Genomic DNA, 18,874 nt, shown 5'->3' on the forward strand with positions numbered 1-18,874 from the left:
AGTCTTTGGGTACCACTCTCAGGGGTTTGGTTATCCTGGAGCCGGTGGGAGTTCTGGGCTGCTCTTTATCAGGGAGTGACAGCCAGACAGTCTGCAGATAACAGAGAATCCAACTGAAAGCAGATTAAGAATAAATGTAACTCACTGGTGCATTTGATAGAAAGGCCTTGAGGTCACCAGCCTCAGGTATGGCTTGATCTAGCAGACAGATGGCATGGCTCAACTCTGTTCCCTTAGCTCTGCGGACCCAGGGCCTTCATTGCGGTTTCTGAGTGGTGGTAAGATGATGGGGGCGGCTTCCACCTACATCCTCTCTAGGTCAAGGCCAAGGCGAAAGGGTGCCCATCATTCTGCATTCCTAGGGAAATCTCCTTGCAGCTGTTGGCTCTCACTGGGCCAGTCGCCTCCCTGACTGTGTTCTGGGGAGTCAGCGTACCCGCTGGCTGAGATCTAGAATACCTGAGTCCTGCTTCACCAAAAGACAGGCCCGTGGATGCTGGAGAGGAGAGGAAGTGGAGTGCAGATGGTCACCTGCAGAAGGGGAGAGGCTGACTTGGGCTGACTTGGGAAGAGGCTAAGAGAGGGTCTGTGGGAGGCTGGCCGGCCATCCTGGTGAGACGCAGTCCCCGGTCGCCCCAAGGGCAGGACCTGAGATGCCGCCACTGCAGAGGCTGGTTCTAAGTCCCCCGCCGTGGTTGCTGCTTCTTTCTTCTTTGCTCTCTCCCACACACTGGGGCCTTTCGCCTACAGTCTTGGCCCTAGAATCAGCTCCACGGGCAGCCTCGCCTCCTCTGGTAGGCCTTTGATCTCCTTCCCTGTAGAACTGCTGTCACCTCCTTTGAGTCCCTGCTATAGGGCACCCGTTTGCTGTCCCTTCTTTTAGCTTTAATTTGCACAAGTACCACGTGAACGCCATTGTGGCAGAGCCTCCCTAGCCTCCTCCTGTCCTTGCGTCACGGCCCTCTCACAGGGGATGCTATTCTTGCTGTGCTGGCGCACATCCTTTCATTCCTTTTTCTATGAATTAATTGTGTACAATAGAAATACATAGCTTTGAATTTTCTTTTTTACAAATGAATTTTTGAGTTTTTTTTTTTTTTTTTTTTTTTGTCTATTTTTAGCTGTGCCGTGGAGCATGCAGGATCTTGGTTTCCCCAACCAAGGATGGAACCTGTGCCCCTCTGCAGTGGAAGCCCGGAGTCCTAGCCACTGGACGGCCAGGGAATTCTCAGTTTTGAGTTTTCTGATTCCGTATTTTGCATAAATATCACGCTGTTGTATTTTGGAACCTGCTTTTTAAAAGTCAGCACCATCACAGTACTTCCCTCGTGGTCCAGTGGGTTAAGACTTCACTTTCCACCGCAGGGAGGGGCGGGCACGGACGGGTTCAATCCCTGATCAGGGAATGAAGATCCCACGTGCCTTGTGGCCAAAAAAAACCAAAACATAAAACAAGCAGTATTGCAGCAAATTTGATGAAGACTTTAAAAAATGGTCCTCGTTGAAAAAAAAAAAATTCTTAAAAAAAAAAGCCAAACTCAACACCATCATATGCATTGCACTTAATTAATTGTCCATTTGTCCCTCGAGAGTCTTCTCCGTGCCAGGGGCTGAGCCAGGCAGTTGGGCAGAAGCGGCCAGGACACACCCTCCCAATGTGTTTGCGCCCACACCAGCCTCCCCCGAGGACCAGCCGGCCCCGTTGGCCACCAGCGGTCGTTAGCTCGGCCACTGTAAAACCAGAGGCTGGCTGAACAGGACCGCTCTTTAGCTGCGGGCTCTTGCTGTGGGGTCAGCTACGCCTGTTGACCTCTGCTGGGTTTTGCCTTATTGAAATGCTCACATATTTCTTTTCGCCTCTCAACTTATTTCATCTCAAGAAATGACATGGAGACTTGTACTGCAACAGAGCAAACCCCACCGATCAGACTGTTCAGGCTGAGTAATCCTCACGGTGCGGGCAGCAGTCACGGTGCTTTCGTATTCCTGGGGTCTTGTCAGACACTCATCCTATGCTGAGAACTTATGGCGGGTTAAATGTACATAAATATTCCGAGCTCATTACGTTGGGCTGGCATCCCCGAGACGGGGCCAGCTTGTCTCCCTCAGTAAAAACAAACCAGATCCGCCACTTGAAAGGTTAAGAGGCTCTTCCTCTTACGTTTTGCCACGTGGATGGCTGAAAGTCTCTTTCCCTATGTCTGGGTCGGGAAGGGCAGCGGCTGTCTCTGGGACTGTTAGCACTCCCTGCCTTTTACCCTGGACAGCATGCAGGCATCCGTCCGTTGCAATCCTGAGAATCCTGGAGCTGGAGCCTGGAGTCTTGACTTCCCGGGAAGGGTCGGGCCTCCTGTATCAAGGCCTTTACGAGGAGGATACAGCGGAAGTAGCTCGTCCTCTTGAATTATGACATCCGGTCATTTGATCACCTGGTCTTTGGCTGTTAGGCAGGGCTGTCAAGTCTGTGTTCCCCCCGCCAGCTGTTGAGTCTGTGGACGTCATCGTGCTTGTTAAGGTCTTATTTGGGCCCTATGGTCTCTCCACTGAGCTGTGAGCTCTCCACGTGAAATACAACTTCATTTATTTTTAGAAGAGCTGCTCTGTTAGGAAGACCTTCATAGCTGATGAACTTGGTTATTCTGATAATTGTGTAACTTCTGTGAAGAAGCGATCCCTCTGAGCGCAGAGAGTTGGTGGAGAGTCGTGCAAAGTTCTCCCTTCCCCGGGGAAGCATGTGTGGGTGCTAAGTCGCACACATCAGTCATGCCTGCCTCTTGTGACCCTGTGGACGGAGGGTTTTGTTTCACAGAGATTTTGTTGGGTCCTTCTAACACACACAGAGTTAACCCTGACTCTCCCTCCCCAGCCTATGGGAGTGGGGTAGGAGGACAAGGGTTTGGGGGGGGTGTGGCAAGGGCAGGGGTCTGGGGGTGTGGGGTGGGAGGGACAGGGGTCTGGGGGGTGGGGTGGGAGGGACAGGGTTCTGGGGGGTGGGGTGGGAGGGACAGGGGTCTGGGGGTGTGAGGTTGGAGGGACAGGGGTCTGGGGGGTGGGATGGGAGGGACAGGAGTCTGGGGGTGGGGTGGCAGTGACAGGGGTCTGGGGTCCGTGGATTCATGTGGGAACACTCCCTCCTTTATCCTTCTTTGTGTTTCCTGGCAACTCTGAGGACCACTCCGTTTCCTCGAGTAGGATCCGTCATAACTGCAAGTGGGCACATCTTGAAATGGGCTGGTTAAGTGCCCCAAATTGAGACAGCTTTCCTGCCATTTCCAAGTTCTTCTTTTAGCTGGGGAGCCGGGGGTGGGCATGCGGCCGCTTTTGTTGGGGTTTTCTCTTTGATCTTGGTTCAGACGGCCTGCTGGAAACTCTCCTCCCGTCCTTTTGTTCTCCGGGAAAACCAGGACGTGAGTATACATGGTGTAACAGCCCTCATCGGTGGCAGACATGTCTGCTGTGTTGAAAGGACACGCTTGGAAAAGCATTCCAGAATGGAGTAGTCAGCACTTCAGTGTCCGAGGGCTGCGGCTCACCTACCGTGGGGTCTTTGCATCTTCACTGAACCCCCAGCAGGTCAGCCCCCGGGTAGAGTCCTGCACCCCGTCTTTACAAGGGGTGAGTCGTGCTCCCCACTCCCGCCCCAGTGCCCCTCATGGAGCAAGAAGCCTTTTTGTCTTCAGATCTGTGTTTTCCCTTGAGGGTAACCTTGCTCTTTAAAAAGCAGCCTGCTTTCAAAGTTCTGCTTTCTTAATAATGTCAAAAGGGGAAAGGGAAAAAAAAAACAATAACTGCCTAAAAGCCTTTTTTGGAGGGGAAAGAGCCTGGGAATAAATAAATAAGTAAGTGAAACCCGCAGGAAGAAAAAGATTTTTTAAAAAATCAAGGATGGAACCTCTGCACTCAGCCTGGGGTGTAAATGGCAGGCCCTTTGTGAGACGTCTGAGGTTTTAGTTTTTGATTCTCTTTCCTCCTTTTCATGCATTTGTCATTCCAATCAGGAGAGGTGGTGTGTTTTTTAAATCTTGCCTGGTCTCTAGGTGGGGTGATGGAAGGAGAACGGGGTTTGGAAACGCATATGCCTCCCTCTGTTTGGCAGAAGCTGGAAGCTAGTGCTTACTGAGCGCTTGCTGCGTGATAGACATTGTTCTGCGTGGTCATTACCTTCTCCGTCTCTCTTTGGGGGTGTATCAGGCCCCATTTCACAGATGGAAACTGAGGCCTGGAGCAGTTACACAGCTTCTTAGGGCTGAGCTGGGGTCTGAAACAGCAGACTGGCTCCCAGGTTCCAAGCCCTTCATCGTGCAGCTTCTCAAATGTAAACACCTACTATGTGCAGGAGCCGAGCTATCACTGGAGTGGGCAGAAGGTCCAGGAAAGAGGTGGTTATAGGACATGACTGAAGCGACTTAGCAGCAGCAGCAGCAGTGGAATGCGAGCTGGGCAGAAGGGAGCCTGGAATGGGCGAGGAGCACCCAGGAGGGCTTCCTGGAAGAGGTGGCCAGCAAGCTGAGGCTTGAAGGTGGATAGGACGTAGCTGGGCAGAGTGAGTGAAGATCAGGTGGAAATGATTCAGTCCTGCCTGCAGGGCTCATGGTTGGTGTATATCAGATGCCTTCGTGTCTGAGAGACCACTGGCCCAGCGAGGACCAAGCCAGGGCCAGCCACTCCCTCACAGACGTGTTGGGAGATTAGATGAGTGGAAGGCTCTGAAGGTGCCTGGTATGCAGTAGGTGCTCAGGAAATGCTGGTGGCCCTCTCCCACTGACAGGAGCAACGTGGGCTGACATTTACTGCGACCTGGGATTGCAAGTAAATGGGGCCTGGGATTGCAAGTAAACTCTGTCTGGGCCACAGAGTTTGAATTACTTGCTTGCATTTATAAACTGGGAGATTCTACCCCAAACCCTAAATTTCCAGCTTTATTTTCAAAACTCCTGTGTTTTGAAACAGTGGTCTGCGTAGCCTGCTCTGCACCCCGGGGCTGGGTGAGGTGTGGCTGTCCCCACAGGGCCACCGGAGCGGTCAGGGCCTCTCCCGGTTTGCGTTCTGAGCCTCTCCCAGCCTCCGGCCCTCCTGGCTCTTCCCCAGCCCTGTGTCGCCCGTGTGGCCCACAGCGCCAAGTATCACTGCGGGAGGGTGAACCTTGGTGAATTGGGAACGCACTGCTTGCTGGGCTTAGTGTGGATAAGGGCACACCCTTAGCACAACAATGAGTCCCTGGCCCTGGGACTTTGGACCCCAGGCCCTTTGAATGCCCACACCCAACATGCATACCGCACGCCAGTGGGTCTGTCTCTGTGACGCAAGATCGTTGGCAGTTCTAGTCTTTGAAGTGTCTGACTTTCTGGCAGATGGACCAGTGCTTTCAAAGCCAAGATATTCCCGGGATTAGCGGAAAGCCACTGACCTGGCATTGATGCCTTTAAACTGTGGTGTTGGAGAAGACTCTTGAGAGCCCCTTGGACTGCAAGGAGACCCAACCAGTCCACCCTAAAGGAAATCAGTCCTGAATATTCATTGGAAGGACTGATGCTGAAGCTGAAACTCCAATACTTTGGCCCCCTGATGCGAAGAACTGACTCTTGAAAAGACCCTGATGCTGGGAAAGATTGAAGGCAGGAGGAGAAGGGGACGACAGAGGATGGGATGGTGTAATGGCATCACCGACTCAATGGACGTGAATTTGAGTAAATTCCGGGAGTTGGTGGTGGACAGGGAGGCCTGGCGTGCTGCAGTCCATGGGGTCACAAACAGTCGGACACGACTGAGCGACTGAACTGAACTGACCTGGTAAAGTGGAGGCCTTGGGGAAAAGCCAGGGTTCAAGGGACGCCCCTCCTTCCAGACTCCAGACTGACCCTCAGAAGGCTGTCATTAGATTTGTACTGAAGGCTCCTTGGTGAAGGGGCTGTGTCCCCCAGGGTTCCCAAGCCGTGAATAATAGCAGAGTCCTGAAGAACCCTGCTGGGTTTCAGCATGGACGTGGCTGCCATGTAGGGCTTCCAGAATCCTTTCTCTGATCTGTCATCCATGGGCTTTGCATGGAGTCCCAAAGTCCCTTTTCCTTTTTCCGGTCTTTCAAGGCCAAGTTCAGATACTGCTTCCTCCAGGAAGCCTTCCCTGGTTCTCCCTGGGATGAACTCATTCTCAGAAGCCCCTAAGAGGTAAGTGCTGCTGCCTCCCCATGTTCCAGATGGGGAAACTGAGGCTGGGCAAGGTGAAGGGTCCTGGAGGCCACACGTCCGCAGAGGGCACAGTGAAATCTGAACCGGGGCTCGGTGGTCACAGACCGTACTTGTGTTCCTTGGGGCTTTTTGCTTCACAGGCCTGCGGAATGTGCTGTTGGCCCTGAGTTCTGGGCGGGTCTGTGCGAGCATTTCTCATCCATTAAAGCCGCCAGATCCCGAGCCCTGTTTAGTGTTATCTTTGATGTTCAAGGGCGGTGTGAAAATTTCTCTGTTTTCATGTGACCCAGTTTCTCTGCTTTGAAAATGCCGTTCCCGCGCCCTCCCCCCTCCACGCCTCTGTTGCTGAGATCAGGCGGCAGGACTTCTGGAAGCATCTCTTTATCTCCACACCCCCCGCACCCCCACCCACCACTGGTCGCTCTGGCCCGGGCCCGGTGTCCAGGCGAGTGGATGACCTGAGAGGCAGCTCGGGGGCTTCTGGGAGGAGCTGCGGGCTCATTGTAAGGACTCAGCTGCCTGGCTCAGCTGAGACTTCAAGCCTGCCTATGCAGCCCTCTGCTCATATGACACCAGGGTCTTCTGTTTTTCTTCCTCGGAGAACAGAACCATCGCAGACGGACTTGACCGGGAGGGAGCTCCCTGGCCTCTCTGTTCTCCGTTGGTGACATCGGCCCAGGAGGCAGGAGTAAGGGGCCCCGGCCGCTGCCCACGTCCCCTTGCCCACCTCTTGTATATGCGAGGACTTTTGTGAAAAACCTCCTTTCCCCGCTTCCCTTTTCTGCCTTGGAAAGCTCTTTGCTGGTTCAAAGACTCTGTAACTTAGTTCTGCAGGAAGAGTAATTGCTGAAACTTGGTCTGTTTTCTCGGGGGGTCTGAGTGACTGGTTGGAGATCTTTGGATTGGGGAGCCAGGCGGGCGTGTGTGCGTCTCAAACCCATCTGCTCGTGAAGGTGTTTCCCATGTGTCTGCTTCTTGCACAGAGTTCGGCCAAGGATGCGGGGATAAAAAGGTGGCTGTCCGCTCCTAGGATGTGGGGCGGAGGGCAGGGGAGAGACTGTGACGCCTCCAGCTGCAGGGCGTTGGCCTTCCAGATGAGACGGTTGTTGGCAGGGGCCCACTTTTTCTTCTCCTTTTAAATTGTGGTAACGTACACACAACATGCAATTTACCCTTTTAACCCTTTTTAAGCATGGAGTTCAGTGGGATGGGGTACGTGCACATCGATGTGTAGCCGTCACCCCATCCACCTCCAGACCTCTTCCATCTGCCCCCCTTACCCCCTGACTGCCCATAATTGCCCTCCGTCCCCAGCCCCGGACACCCAGCATTCTACTTTCGGTCGCTCTGGATCTGACTCTCAGGACCTCGTGTCTGTGGAATCATGCAGGGCTTGCCGTCTCGTGTCTGGGTTATCTTCCTTAGGACAGTGTCCTCATGGCTCCATGGCAGCACGTGGCGAATCCCTTTCCTTGTTGTGGGTGGATAACGTTAGGTTGTGTGTTTGGACCACATTGGTGTGTCTGTTCATCTGTCGGGGGACACGTGGGCCGTTTCCACCTTTGGGCTGTGAATCGTTGCTTCTGTAGACTGTGGGTGTGCAGGAGAGCCTCGCCCCACCCCCTGGCTTTTTAGTTTTGTATCAGGGTCTTCCTGACTTTGGAAGCCGGCGTCCTGGGCCCTACTTCCGTCGTCCTCATGCAGGGCAGAGGCGGCCTTGGCCCCAGAGCTGGGTCTGTGGCTGAGCCCAGGGAGCCTGCTGCGTGCCCAGCTCTGACCTCAGGATCTCACGTTCATCACTTCATTCAGTCCTTGTGGGGGTCCTGACGTTTGAGAAGACAGGCAGAGAGCTTCCCAGACGTGCCTGCCTGCCCCGAGGCCATCGGGACTGTCACCTGGCTTCTCTGTCCCCCTGCCCTTTCAGGTCCCAGAATTCGCGATGTTCAAGGTGACCTCGATATTCAACGGGGAAGGAGGTCTCCACCTCTAAGGCCTTTTCATTACAGAGGAGAAGGCCTTGAAACGAACGCAACATTGTAGATCAATGACTATTAAAAATAAATACATAAAGCGGAGGAGAAAGCCTGGGCCCTTGTCCTTGGAGATCACCGAGGGAGAGGCTGGTTGTGTGGTCCGTGGTGGGGGACTGTTGCCCAGCGGTTCTCAGCCAAGGGCTGAAAGAGGGCAGATCCCAGGGCCCCCTGCACCCACTGCATGGGGGCTGGGGGCTGGAGCCTGGGGTCTGACGCAGTTGGGGCCAGTGGAAGAAACGTGGTGTTGAAGGCTGAGGCTGTGAGCCCCCTGGTGTCGGGGTGACCCCCTGGCCAGTGAGACTCGAGCTACTTTCCTGGAGGGTCTCTAGCACAGGGGTGGGGTGGGGGGGGGTGCGGCAGGGGACCTTCTCTCTCCCACTCACTGCGTAGCCAGCCCTGCAGTCCCTGTGAAGCTTCAGGAGACTCCAGGTCTCTGGGTCCAGTTTGTTAGACTCTGATGCGTGTTCCACTGTCCCCAACCCTGGGCATCCCCGGGTGTCGGGCCAGCAGGATTCTGTCCCATGAACTTGGCCACAGACAGCGGCACCGCCTCTGACTCTGGGCTTGCCTGTGTGCCTGCAGGGAGGGTCTTCACACCCAGAGTCCACAACTGTCTGAGTCGGGAGAGGGACCCTGCCTTCTCAGACCCTGTCACCGCAATCCAAGCTGTGTCCACCCCAGCAGCCTTGGGCAAGATCTGGAAGCATCCAGAAGCTTCCATGTCTTAGTCATGTGTTCTGAAGAGCGGTGAGAACAGCCTGGCAGGGCTTGGCCGGAACTGGGCACTCTCCAGCGTGGGCTAGGAGTTGTAGAATATATTCTTGGTTTGGGGCTTTTTTCCTCGGACTCTTTCTGGGCAACCAGCCATTTAGGAATATTTGTTAAATGCCTTAAAAACACGAGTTGATTTCTCTTTGTTTCCACTGCCAACGTGTGAGGCCACACTAGTCCATTTATACTCACCGGTCTGCCCTTTCTCTTTCTCTTGATAGTGAGTGACCTCCAGGAAGAAGGGAAGAATGCCATCAACTTGCCCATGTGCCCCGCTCCAGTGGAAGTCCACCCTGAAGACTCCCTGCTCGGTACTGTCGCTTCCGCCAGCTCCTTGTCCTGGGCGAGCTGCACTTCCCTGGGTGTGCGATTGGTCTGGGAGGGGCCGATGAGGAGCCTTGTGATCAGACCTCACAGCGGGCTCTCAGCTCAAGGTCGTGTTTAAAAAAAAAGTCTGCAGGAACAAAGCGAGCTTTCCCTTGTAGGTTTCGGCCTCTCTGGTTGCAAATGTCAGCTTTATTAGTATTTAAGTATGATGGGCCAAGAGATCGGGGAGCCAGCTGTCCTTGAAAAGATGGTTTGTTGCACTCCTGGTTCCCCGGGTGCCAGGGGAGGGCAGCAGTGTCAGGGAAGGGTGAGCAGACGCCTTTATTGTGGTTTTCACAGGACAGAGTGGGTGAGGCAGGTTCATGAGCAGGTTTGATCTGCTGGTTCGGGTAGTTTCAGGGGCCTCTGGGACACAGGAACTGCCCTGAGGGGTCTGTACCTGGTCTCAGGTGATTAGGGCAGGGGCTGTTGGCTGGGTGTGTAAGAGCCCCACGGGAGCTCAGTTAGAGAGCTGGCTGGTGTGGGGGGTGGGCTCTGGGTTGGTTGTTTGCATTGAAAGGCACTCACAGGGGACACATTTGCTGTCTTGGGAGTCAGCTAGCTCTGAGCGGGGAGTCCCCATAAGTCCCTAAGGCCCCAGGATGTGGAAGCATCTGAAAATGCAGAGAAGGGACTTCCCTGGCGGTCCAGTGGATAAGACTCCACATGCCAATGCAGGGGACACGGGTTCGATCTCTGGTCAGGGAGGATTGCACTCGCTGTGGGGCAGCCAAGCCCAAGAGCTGCAACTGCTGAGACCTCGTGCTGCAGCTGCGGGGGCCTGCAAACCCTGGAGCCTTACCAAGGGAGCCACACGAGAGCAGGAGAGGCGGGAGGTGCCGTCGCAATTTGAAGCCCACGCACCGCGGCCTGAGAGCAGCCCGCACGCAGCAACGCAGGCCCCGTGCGGCGAAAAAGCAAGATGAAGAAAGCAGTGCGTGCATGCCAAAAAGAGTTAAAAAATTACAGAAAATCAGAGAAAGTATCAATACCTGCCCCATCTCTGTGCAAGCTGGAGGGGCCTCCCAACACCAGGGGCTTGTGGGTGGAACCTGCCGAGTGGTCCTGGCCCTGCGCCCACCTCCCCGGGACCACGTCCCTGGCAACACTGATGAGGTGACGGCCTGGACACGTGTTTCCTTAGAGCGTGCTTTGGGCTCTGATGGATCTGGAAGGCTGTCTTGGAACATTCTGCTTCTTTCCAATCCCTGGTTCAAAGGGACGTCCCAGTGGATGCCTCTGTTGTGGTTCCCAGCACAAGGCCAGGCCAGCGGGAACTAGTGAGAAAGAAACGCAAAGGCCGTCCAGACAGCCGACCTGCGGCCAAGTGCTGGCCGGGCTCGGAGACGCGTGGGTCCTCCGGGGCTTCCCCTCAGCTCTCTGAAGACCCTCTTGTGCTGCGTCCTCAGTCTGGCTGCAGCTGCTGCCCAGGCAGGTGACTCTCTCCCAGGAGAAACCGCCGAGCACTGTCTGGAAATCACCCAGATCCAGAACAGGGTTTCTCTCCCCTCCCCCGACCCCGGGTACTATGGACATTTAGCACGGCATAATCCTTTGATGTCGGGGAGACGCCCTCTGTGGCTCAGTGGTAAAGAATCCACCTGCCAATGCTGGAGATGCAGGTTCGATCCCCTGGGTTGGGAAGATCCCCTGGAGAAGGAAATGGCAACCCACTCCAGTTTTCTTGCCTGGGAAATCCCTTGGGCAGAGGAGCCTGGCGGGCTACAGTCTATGGGGTCACGAAAGAGTTGGACATGACTGAGCGACTAAGCATACAGTTCTTTAATGGAGGGGCTGTCCTGTGTGTTGCAGGGTTTTGCTCAGCATCCCTGGTTTCCACCCACTGCTGCTGCTGCTGCTGCTAAGTTGCTTCAGTGGTGTCTGACTCTGTGTGACCCTATAGACGGCAGCCCACCAGGCTCCCCTGTTCCTGGGATTCTCCAGGCAAGAACGCTGGAATGGGTTGCTATTTCCTTCTCCAGTGCATGAAAGTGAAAAGTGAAAGTGAAGTCGCTCAGTCGTGCCCGACTCTTAGCGACCCCATGGACTGCAACCTACCAGGCTCCTCCACCCATGAGATTTTCCAGGCAAGAGTACTGGAGTGGGGTGCCATTGCCTTTTCCCCTCCACCCACTACATTCCTGTAGCTTTTACCCCACCCCACCCTGCACCACCACTGAGGACAATGAAAAATGTCTCCAAACATTGCTTTGGGTCCCTTGGGGGCCTGGGGGACACAATAATTGCTCTTGGCTGAGGACCCGCTTTAGACCAACAGGAGCGCTTAGAAAACGGATTTACCATAAACGAGGGGCAGGTTACTGTTTGTCACGATGCCTTGAGCCTGCCTTTCCCTGGGCCCTAACTCTCCTGTCTTACCGTTGGCCTAAACCGCTGCTCCTGGGCTGGGAGTCAGCGCTCTTCAGCTTGCCCTGCAAGGTCCTGCTGGCCCCTGAAGCTCTTGTGACTTTGATAAGGACCAGCCTAGTCAGCACTGGGAGCTGAGAGCTGAGCGACTGGGGAGTGAAGTGAGGGGAGAGGGTGTTGGACACGGAGTAGGATGTGCCAAGGCCCTGTGGTTGGCAGTGGCGAGAGGCTTGCTGAAGGGTGAGCGAAGTCTGGAGGGACTGGGTTGGAGGGCGCTGGGGAGAGCTGGGGACAGAGGCTGCAGAGGGCCTGGGGGGCTGCGTGGAGGACGCTGGCCTTGGCCCCGGGAGTGGTGGGAGGCTGCTGGGGCCTCCTCAGGGACCGCTGTGTGGGCCCCTGCAGCTTACCTGGAGCATCCCTCTCAAGCATCAGGTCTGCGTGACTCCAAGAATAGTGCTTGCGCTTTGTCAGGTTTTGGACTTTGCTGTTGTGAAGTCTCTGTCACTCAAAGCCACTCATTCCTACTGACACGGACAGGGTCCCAGTCGTGGGGGCCTGTGTGGGCCCCGGGGCCCTGGCCATCTCTACCTGCACGTCCAGGGGCCAGAGGCCTCTTCTCTCCCCTTTTAACGCTCAGGGTCAGTTTTGTCCTGTGTCATGTCTGATGTCAGCCAGTCTTTCCCCTTGGCCGTCCACTTACTGGGCTTCCCTGCTGGCTCAGTGGCCTGCGATGCAGGGGATGCAAGTTCAATCCCTGGGTCAGAAAGGTGCCCTGGAGGAGGGCACGGCCGCCCGCTCCAGTATTCTTGCCTGGGAAATCCCGTGGACAGAGGAGCCGCCAGGCTACAGTCCACGGGTCAGAGAGTCAGACACGACTGAGCGACAGGGCATGCACGCGTGTCCACTCACTACCCCCGTGTCACCTCTCTGTCCAAGTTCACTGGTGCCCGTGGTCCATGGTCAAGGCCAAACATGGAGGGAAAACAAAACAGAAACAGAACATGGATAAACACGCTTTGCTGTGAAATGCTATTTTTTTTTTTAGTACCCCTTCCACCAAATGTTTTTGTCCATACCATCGTACGTCGTAGCAAGCTTTCTTGGTGAAGGACAACTCTTCCTCAGGTTTATTTATAGTGACTTTTCTCCAGATCTGAATCAGTGCTCCCCCAGCACCCCATCACTTCTCCCGAAATACCAGGGTAGGTGCCCTATGGCTTCCTGGAAGGTAGGCCCTCCCGCCTCGGCCATGTGCCTGGCTGCAGGGCTGCTCCGTGAGAAGACCTTGGGGGCGTCTCTGCTCTCGGTCCCCCCATCTGTGCGAGGGAAGCCAGCTGCCCCCACCAAAGCTAACCCTCCTGTCCTTTGTCCCCACAGAGGAGAATGAGGAACGCACGGTGATCGACCCCACCTCCAGGGACGACCCCAGATTCAAGGAGCTGGTCAAGGTGAGGGTGAGCCTCCTGGCTGGGGTGTCCTGTGAGGGCAAGACTTTGGGTTCCGGCTCCTCTGGGTCAAAGGAGCGAAGCCGGGGGGCTGGTCAAGGGGCCTCGATGCTATGTTCGGTGGAGGGTGGGGAGATGGGATGGCTTGGAGCGCCTCCTGAGGGGGCCCGGCCCCAGGGGCTCTCAGATGGCCCTGTCACCCTCCTGTGCTGCACCTAAGGGTGCAGGGACCCTTTTCTTAAGGTTGGGAATGAGCAGCTGCGGTGAACTCTCGCAGCGCCTCGCGGACGAGATCAGGGCATCCAGACTCTGGAGCGAGAGGGGCGCTTAGAGGAGGCTCTGAAAAGCGGGCCCGTGGGTTCTTCTGGATGCTCCTGCAGGTCCTCATCGGATGGTGACACCCCTGCTCTGGGCAGTGGGCAGATTCAGCCGCGTCTGGACGCTCAGGGACAGGCGAGGCCAGAGGACAGCCACCTAGTTCCTGAAAGTCAGGGAAGCTAGGGTGGGGGATGGGTGCCATCTCTGGGCTCCCCAGGGGCCGCTGCAGCCATGCGTCTGTCCGCAGGGGTCTCTCGAGACCCGCCTCGCAGTGAGGGTTCACTGGTAGTATTAGTCCGGCTCCAAGCGCAGAATGAACCTTGACTGCTCTGATCTCAACCACAGCAGGGCTTCAGAGGTAATCCCCCGGCTGGCAAGGGCTCCGTCAGCATCCTCACCCTGTGAGCCCTGACCCAGCAGACTCGGGCTGGGCAGACACCAGTTAGGATAGTGCCACTCACACATCCCATCAAAGGGGGCTTTTCAAAAGTGTCTCCCCCTTAACCACTGCAGTTGGGACACAGCTGCCTTTTCACGAGGGCTTCTCCAGGATAAACAGAGCCTTGCAAGTTGTAGTGTTTAAAACACGGAAATGGAGAACGTCTGCGTTAGCGCGAGCATGGTGTGCTCAGTTGCTGAGTCGTGTCCCACTCTGTGACCCGGTGGAAGGCAGCCCACCAGGCTTCTCGGTCCAGGGGGTTTTTCCAGGCGAGAACACTGGAGTGGGCTGCCGTCTCCTTCTCCAGCCTATTTTAGGGCCCATCCCAACATGCTGATGCTGGACGACTTAAATCGCCTCGTTTCGAGATTCCTCCCCCCGCCAAATCCCGCTTTGTTTTCTTCCTGAACTGAAGAATGTTGGTGAGGAAAAATGGCCCTGCCACCACGGTGCTCTCCACGGGCGATGTGTGTGACATGTTAGTTGTGTGTTTATCTGGCCTGTCAGGTCTCAGCTACGGCGCGCAGGGTTCTCTGGTTGCGGCACGTGAGCTTCTCTGGTAGCGGCGCCTGAGCTTCTCTGGTTACGGCGCGCGGGCTTCTCTGGTTGCAGCGCGCGGGGTTCTCTGGTTACGGCGTGTGGGGTTCTCTGGTTGTGGTGCGTGGGGTTCTCTGGTTACAGCCCATGGGCTTCTCTGGTTGTGGCGCGTGAGCTTCTCTGGTTGCGGTGCGGTTACGGCGCGTGGGGTTCTCTGGTTACGGCACATGAGCTTCCCTGGTTGCAGCGCGCGGGGTTCTCTGGTTACGGCGCGTGGGGTTCTCTGGTTGCAGCGCGCGGGGTTCTCTGCTTACGGCCCGCGGGGTTCTCTGGTTGTGGCGCACAGGCTCAGTGCTTGCGGTGTGCGGGCTTAGTTGCTTCACGGCATGTGGGATTTCAGTTCCCCAACCGGGGATGGAGCCCTGTCTCCTGCACGGGAAGGTGGATTCTCAACCCCTGGACCAGCGTGGGCGGCATTTAAGTAGGAAAAGGGGCTGTTCTGTGCTTGTCAGGTTCCCCAGAGGAACTGAACCCGTGGGAGGTGGCCCTCCTCTACGCTTCTCTCTGTCTCCATCTACCTGTCTTGTCTCTCTGTCTGCCTGTGTTTCTATCCATATCTCTGTCTCTCTATAGAGATTTATTATAAGGATCAGCTCACGTGAAGCTGGAGACTAAGTGAAGTGAAGTTGCTCAGTCATGTCCGACTTTTTGCGACCCCATGGACTGTAGCCTACCAGCTTCCTCCATCCATGGGATTTTCCAGGCAAGAGTGCTGGAGTGGGTTGCCATTTCCTTCTCCAGGAGATCTTCCCGACCCAGGGATTGAACATGGGTCTCCCGCATTGTAGGCAGACGCTTTACCGTCTGAGAGAAGTCCCTTAATATGCCCTCTGTCAATGGCGGCCCAGGAAAGTGGGTCCGAGAGGTCAGGCTACGGACGCCCCAGGCACAAAGAGGGCAGAGTGCAGCCTTGCTCCACCTTTCTGGCCAGTTCAGGCCCTTCCTGGATTGCGTGCTACCCTCCCATGCTGGGGAGGGTCCCTCTGCTTTACTCAGGCCACCGAGTCAAATGCCGATCTCTTCCTGGAGACCCCAGCACAGACACACCCAGAACAAATGTTTCGTCAGCTGCCTTGGCGTCCGTCCCGGCCAAGCTGATACTTAAAATGAACCATCACGTGCCCGCTCTGAGTTTTTCCTTCTTCGACATTTGAGCAAAGCTTGACAGCCCGTGAGCATCAACTCCTTGAAACAAGTCCCAGGGAGCCGGGTGTAATCCTTACATCCACACGGGGACTCAGAGAGAAGTAACTCCCCGCCTCCGCCCCAGGTGACCCTGTGAACCGGTGTGAAGTGTCCAATCTCGAATGAGTCTGTCCCTTTGAGGCCTCATCTCCTGAGCCCTGGCTGGGGGTCGGGGAGCTGTGCTGGACCCCAGGGATGCAAGACAAACAAGCCCCCTCCCTGCTCTATAGGATCCAGAGCCGCTTCCTGCCCCTTCCGGGTTCGCTCAGCCCCACCCGCCTCTGCTTTGCCTCCTAAGGCTGCAGGCAGTTTTGGCCTCTTTGGGGTGAGCGCTGGGCAGCTGCGTGTCCTTGGTCAGCCCACACGGAGTGACCACAGCATCTCTGCATCCAGGGCCAGCCCGACGGGGTCCCGAGGAGGCTCTGGCAGCTGCACGTCCCCCGGATTCCCAGTTCAGGTACAGGCCCGTGTCTGGGGTGTAGAGTGTGCCAACTGGAGAGGCTGGGAGTGTGGGGCATTAATACCTTGGGGGGCAAGGAGGACTAAAGACCGGAAGGGGTGGGGAATATCCTCTTCTCCCTCTCTTGCCCGATGGGCAGTTCTGAGAGCCCACTCCTCCCAGACACTGGTCCTCTCCTGCCCGCCAAGGTCCCTGTGTAAACCAGGATGCTCTGTCAGGCAGGACATGCCAGGGGCTGGGAGATCACCTCCCAGGGCGGCTCTCGGGACCCCACCACGTGCCTGGCCTCTGCGCCCACAGCCCCTTGCCTGGAGCACTGTTTTTCAGCCTTTGGTTTTCTCTTGGATTTTCCTCCGCAGGGGTGGGTTCTCTGGCTCCCTCTCTGCCTGTGCTGCCCCGCCCTCCATGTTCTTGCCCTCTTTGCCTCAAATTCCTGCTGCCTGGACACCTGCCTGTTCATTTGTTTGGTTTTGTTCTTTCTCGTCCCTCTAGAACGTGCCCCCAGACACTGGGGACCGTTTGAGTTTTGCTCCCCGCTGAATCCCGGTGCCCTCAGGTCACCATGCACCGTGGCACCGACGGGGGAGCTGGGCTGGTGGCTGGTTGTGAGGGTCTGCATCAGGACCACCTGGCGGAGGGTGCAGCCCAGCCCATGGGCAGGATAGGCCTTTTGCCTCAGTTCAGATCTCCAGGATCCGAACCTTGAGAAGGCGAGCTCTGGGATGAGGGGGCAAGGGCTGGGGGGACCTATGGGTAATGATGCAGGCGGTTCGCCAGAAGCCCTGGGGAGCAGGGAGCCGGGGGCGGATGGCCAGGCCTGGTGGTTCAGACAGACCTCCATCCACTTTGCCTGTGTGATCCTTACTGCTTTTCAGAAAGCCCGTCTTGCACTGTGTGTGCGTACTAAGTCGTTTCAGTCGTGCCTGACTCTTTGCGACCCCATGGACTGTAGCCCGCCAGGCTCCTCTGTCCATGGGATTCTCCAGGCAAGAACACTAGAGGGGGTTGCCGTACCCTCCTCCAGGGGATCTTCCTGACCCAGGGACCCAGCCCACCTCTCTCTCGTCTCCTGCGTTGGCGGCCAGGTTCTTTACCACTCGTGCCCCCTGGAAAGCCCTAGACTCTGATTATCCAGGCTTCTGGTTGATTAAATCTGAGTAGGTTCCAGCACAGGCTACCTCCTAGGGACCTCTGTTGGGATTCGGCCCAGAAGCAGTTGTTTTCAGTGCAGGGCTTGGACCACGTGCAGGCCTGAGCAGGTCAGGGTGAGGTCCAGTTGACCTCCTAACAGCTGGCCACATCCCAGCCTTGGGGCCAGTGGGATCTTTCCGAGGAAGCACAGTCTCCTTGCTTTTTCTCTGTTCTCCATCACCTGCAATTTTTAACCTCTTGCCTTGGCCCCTGTCCTGTCTCTCTCTGTAGACTTAGCCTCACTGAACCTCCCTCCTCCAGACTGTCACCGTTTAAAACATGGTGAGCTGCTCTCTGCTTCCTGTAAAACAAACCAACCAACAAGCACACCAGGCTCTGGCTAAGCCGGGCGTCAAGAGTGAGGCGGTTCATTGAAGCACCGTCTTTGAGCATCTGCTGTGTATGACGCAGTGTCAAGGGGTGGGCGTGGTGGGCTCTGGAGTCAGCTTCCTGGATTCAAATCCCGGTTCGGATTGGAGTAGGAGAACCGTTGTGCCCATCCACATGCCTGGGGGTGACATCAGATGCTACGTGCTTGCTGTCTGGCGGGTGCTGTGTTGGGCGCTGGAACGTGGGTGTGAGGCACACGGGCAGGTCTGTGGTTCACATTTAGAAGTGAGTGTCCTGCGGGTTCAAGAAAGACTTCTCCTGTGTCCTCTCTGCATGGGTTTCATCCTGTGGTTCTTTGAGCTGGCATCCTCCAGGAGCGCCCTGACTCTCTCACAGGGTGAATAGCCGGTGCTGCCTGGGGAGGATAGCAGTTTACAGATGAGATCCTTTGTATTTTTAACAATCCTCGAAAGAAGGAATGGCAGTTTTTGTGCTTTCCAGAGTAAATCACCAGAGAGGGGCCTCCACCCTGTTGGCTGCGTTGGTCCCAGGCTGGCAGGTGGTGTTGTCCCTGGGGCTGGCATTTTCCCCCAGGAGCAGATCTCCCGTCTCATCTCCCAGTTTACTGGACAAGACTCTTCTGAGTTACTAAGTTCTGTTTGCTCCCTCCTTTCGCCCCTAAGAAGAAAGTCAGCTGCACAAGGATGGTCTTCTGGGCAGAAGATGATGCCATCCTCACTGGGCAGAGATGCTTGCTGATGTGTCTGCGGGTTGTAATAAGCCTGCATCCTCAGTGAGTTAAGTCATGACAAGCGTATTTGGAAGTGATTAAAACATAACTGTCATAGCTTTGGGGGAGACAGGCTGCAGGCCCTGATTATCATTCAGACAGAACTCAGGGAAGTAATTTTTTATTCTAGTTTAAGCAAGCTTGTGGCAGGTCCGTGCGAAGAGCCCTGTGCCAAGGGCACCATTAATACCACGTCCTCGACACGTGCCTGCGGGAGTCAGGGATTGCAAATGAGCACATCTCGAAAACATAAGGACGGCTGCCATCTGTAAAGTCTTTTGTGAAGCGGAGGATTGAGATGGGTGACCTGGATGGTACAAGGATAGGGTGACTGGTGGTGGCCGGGGTCACTGCGCCTCTGCTGGGGCGGCTGGTTTGCTTTTGCTTCTCAGAGCCG

The 18,874-nt window shown here is 55.9% G+C and overlaps 1 protein-coding gene across 1 annotated transcript in view; it reads left to right on the forward strand.

Annotated features, from left to right (window-relative positions):
• The window catches only part of PARVB (parvin beta), a 112,405-nt gene that overhangs the window by 49,129 nt on the left and 44,402 nt on the right, over positions 1–18,874 (forward strand). Inside the window, exons 2-3 of the mRNA XM_052639470.1 lie at positions 9,211–9,300; positions 13,100–13,170. Of these exons, the coding sequence (XP_052495430.1) occupies positions 9,211–9,300; positions 13,100–13,170 (161 nt within the window). The remainder of the gene's footprint in view (positions 1–9,210; positions 9,301–13,099; positions 13,171–18,874) is intronic.

This window comes from Budorcas taxicolor, chromosome 5 (genome assembly GCF_023091745.1).
Source record: "Budorcas taxicolor isolate Tak-1 chromosome 5, Takin1.1, whole genome shotgun sequence".
NCBI lineage: Eukaryota > Metazoa > Chordata > Mammalia > Artiodactyla > Bovidae > Budorcas > Budorcas taxicolor.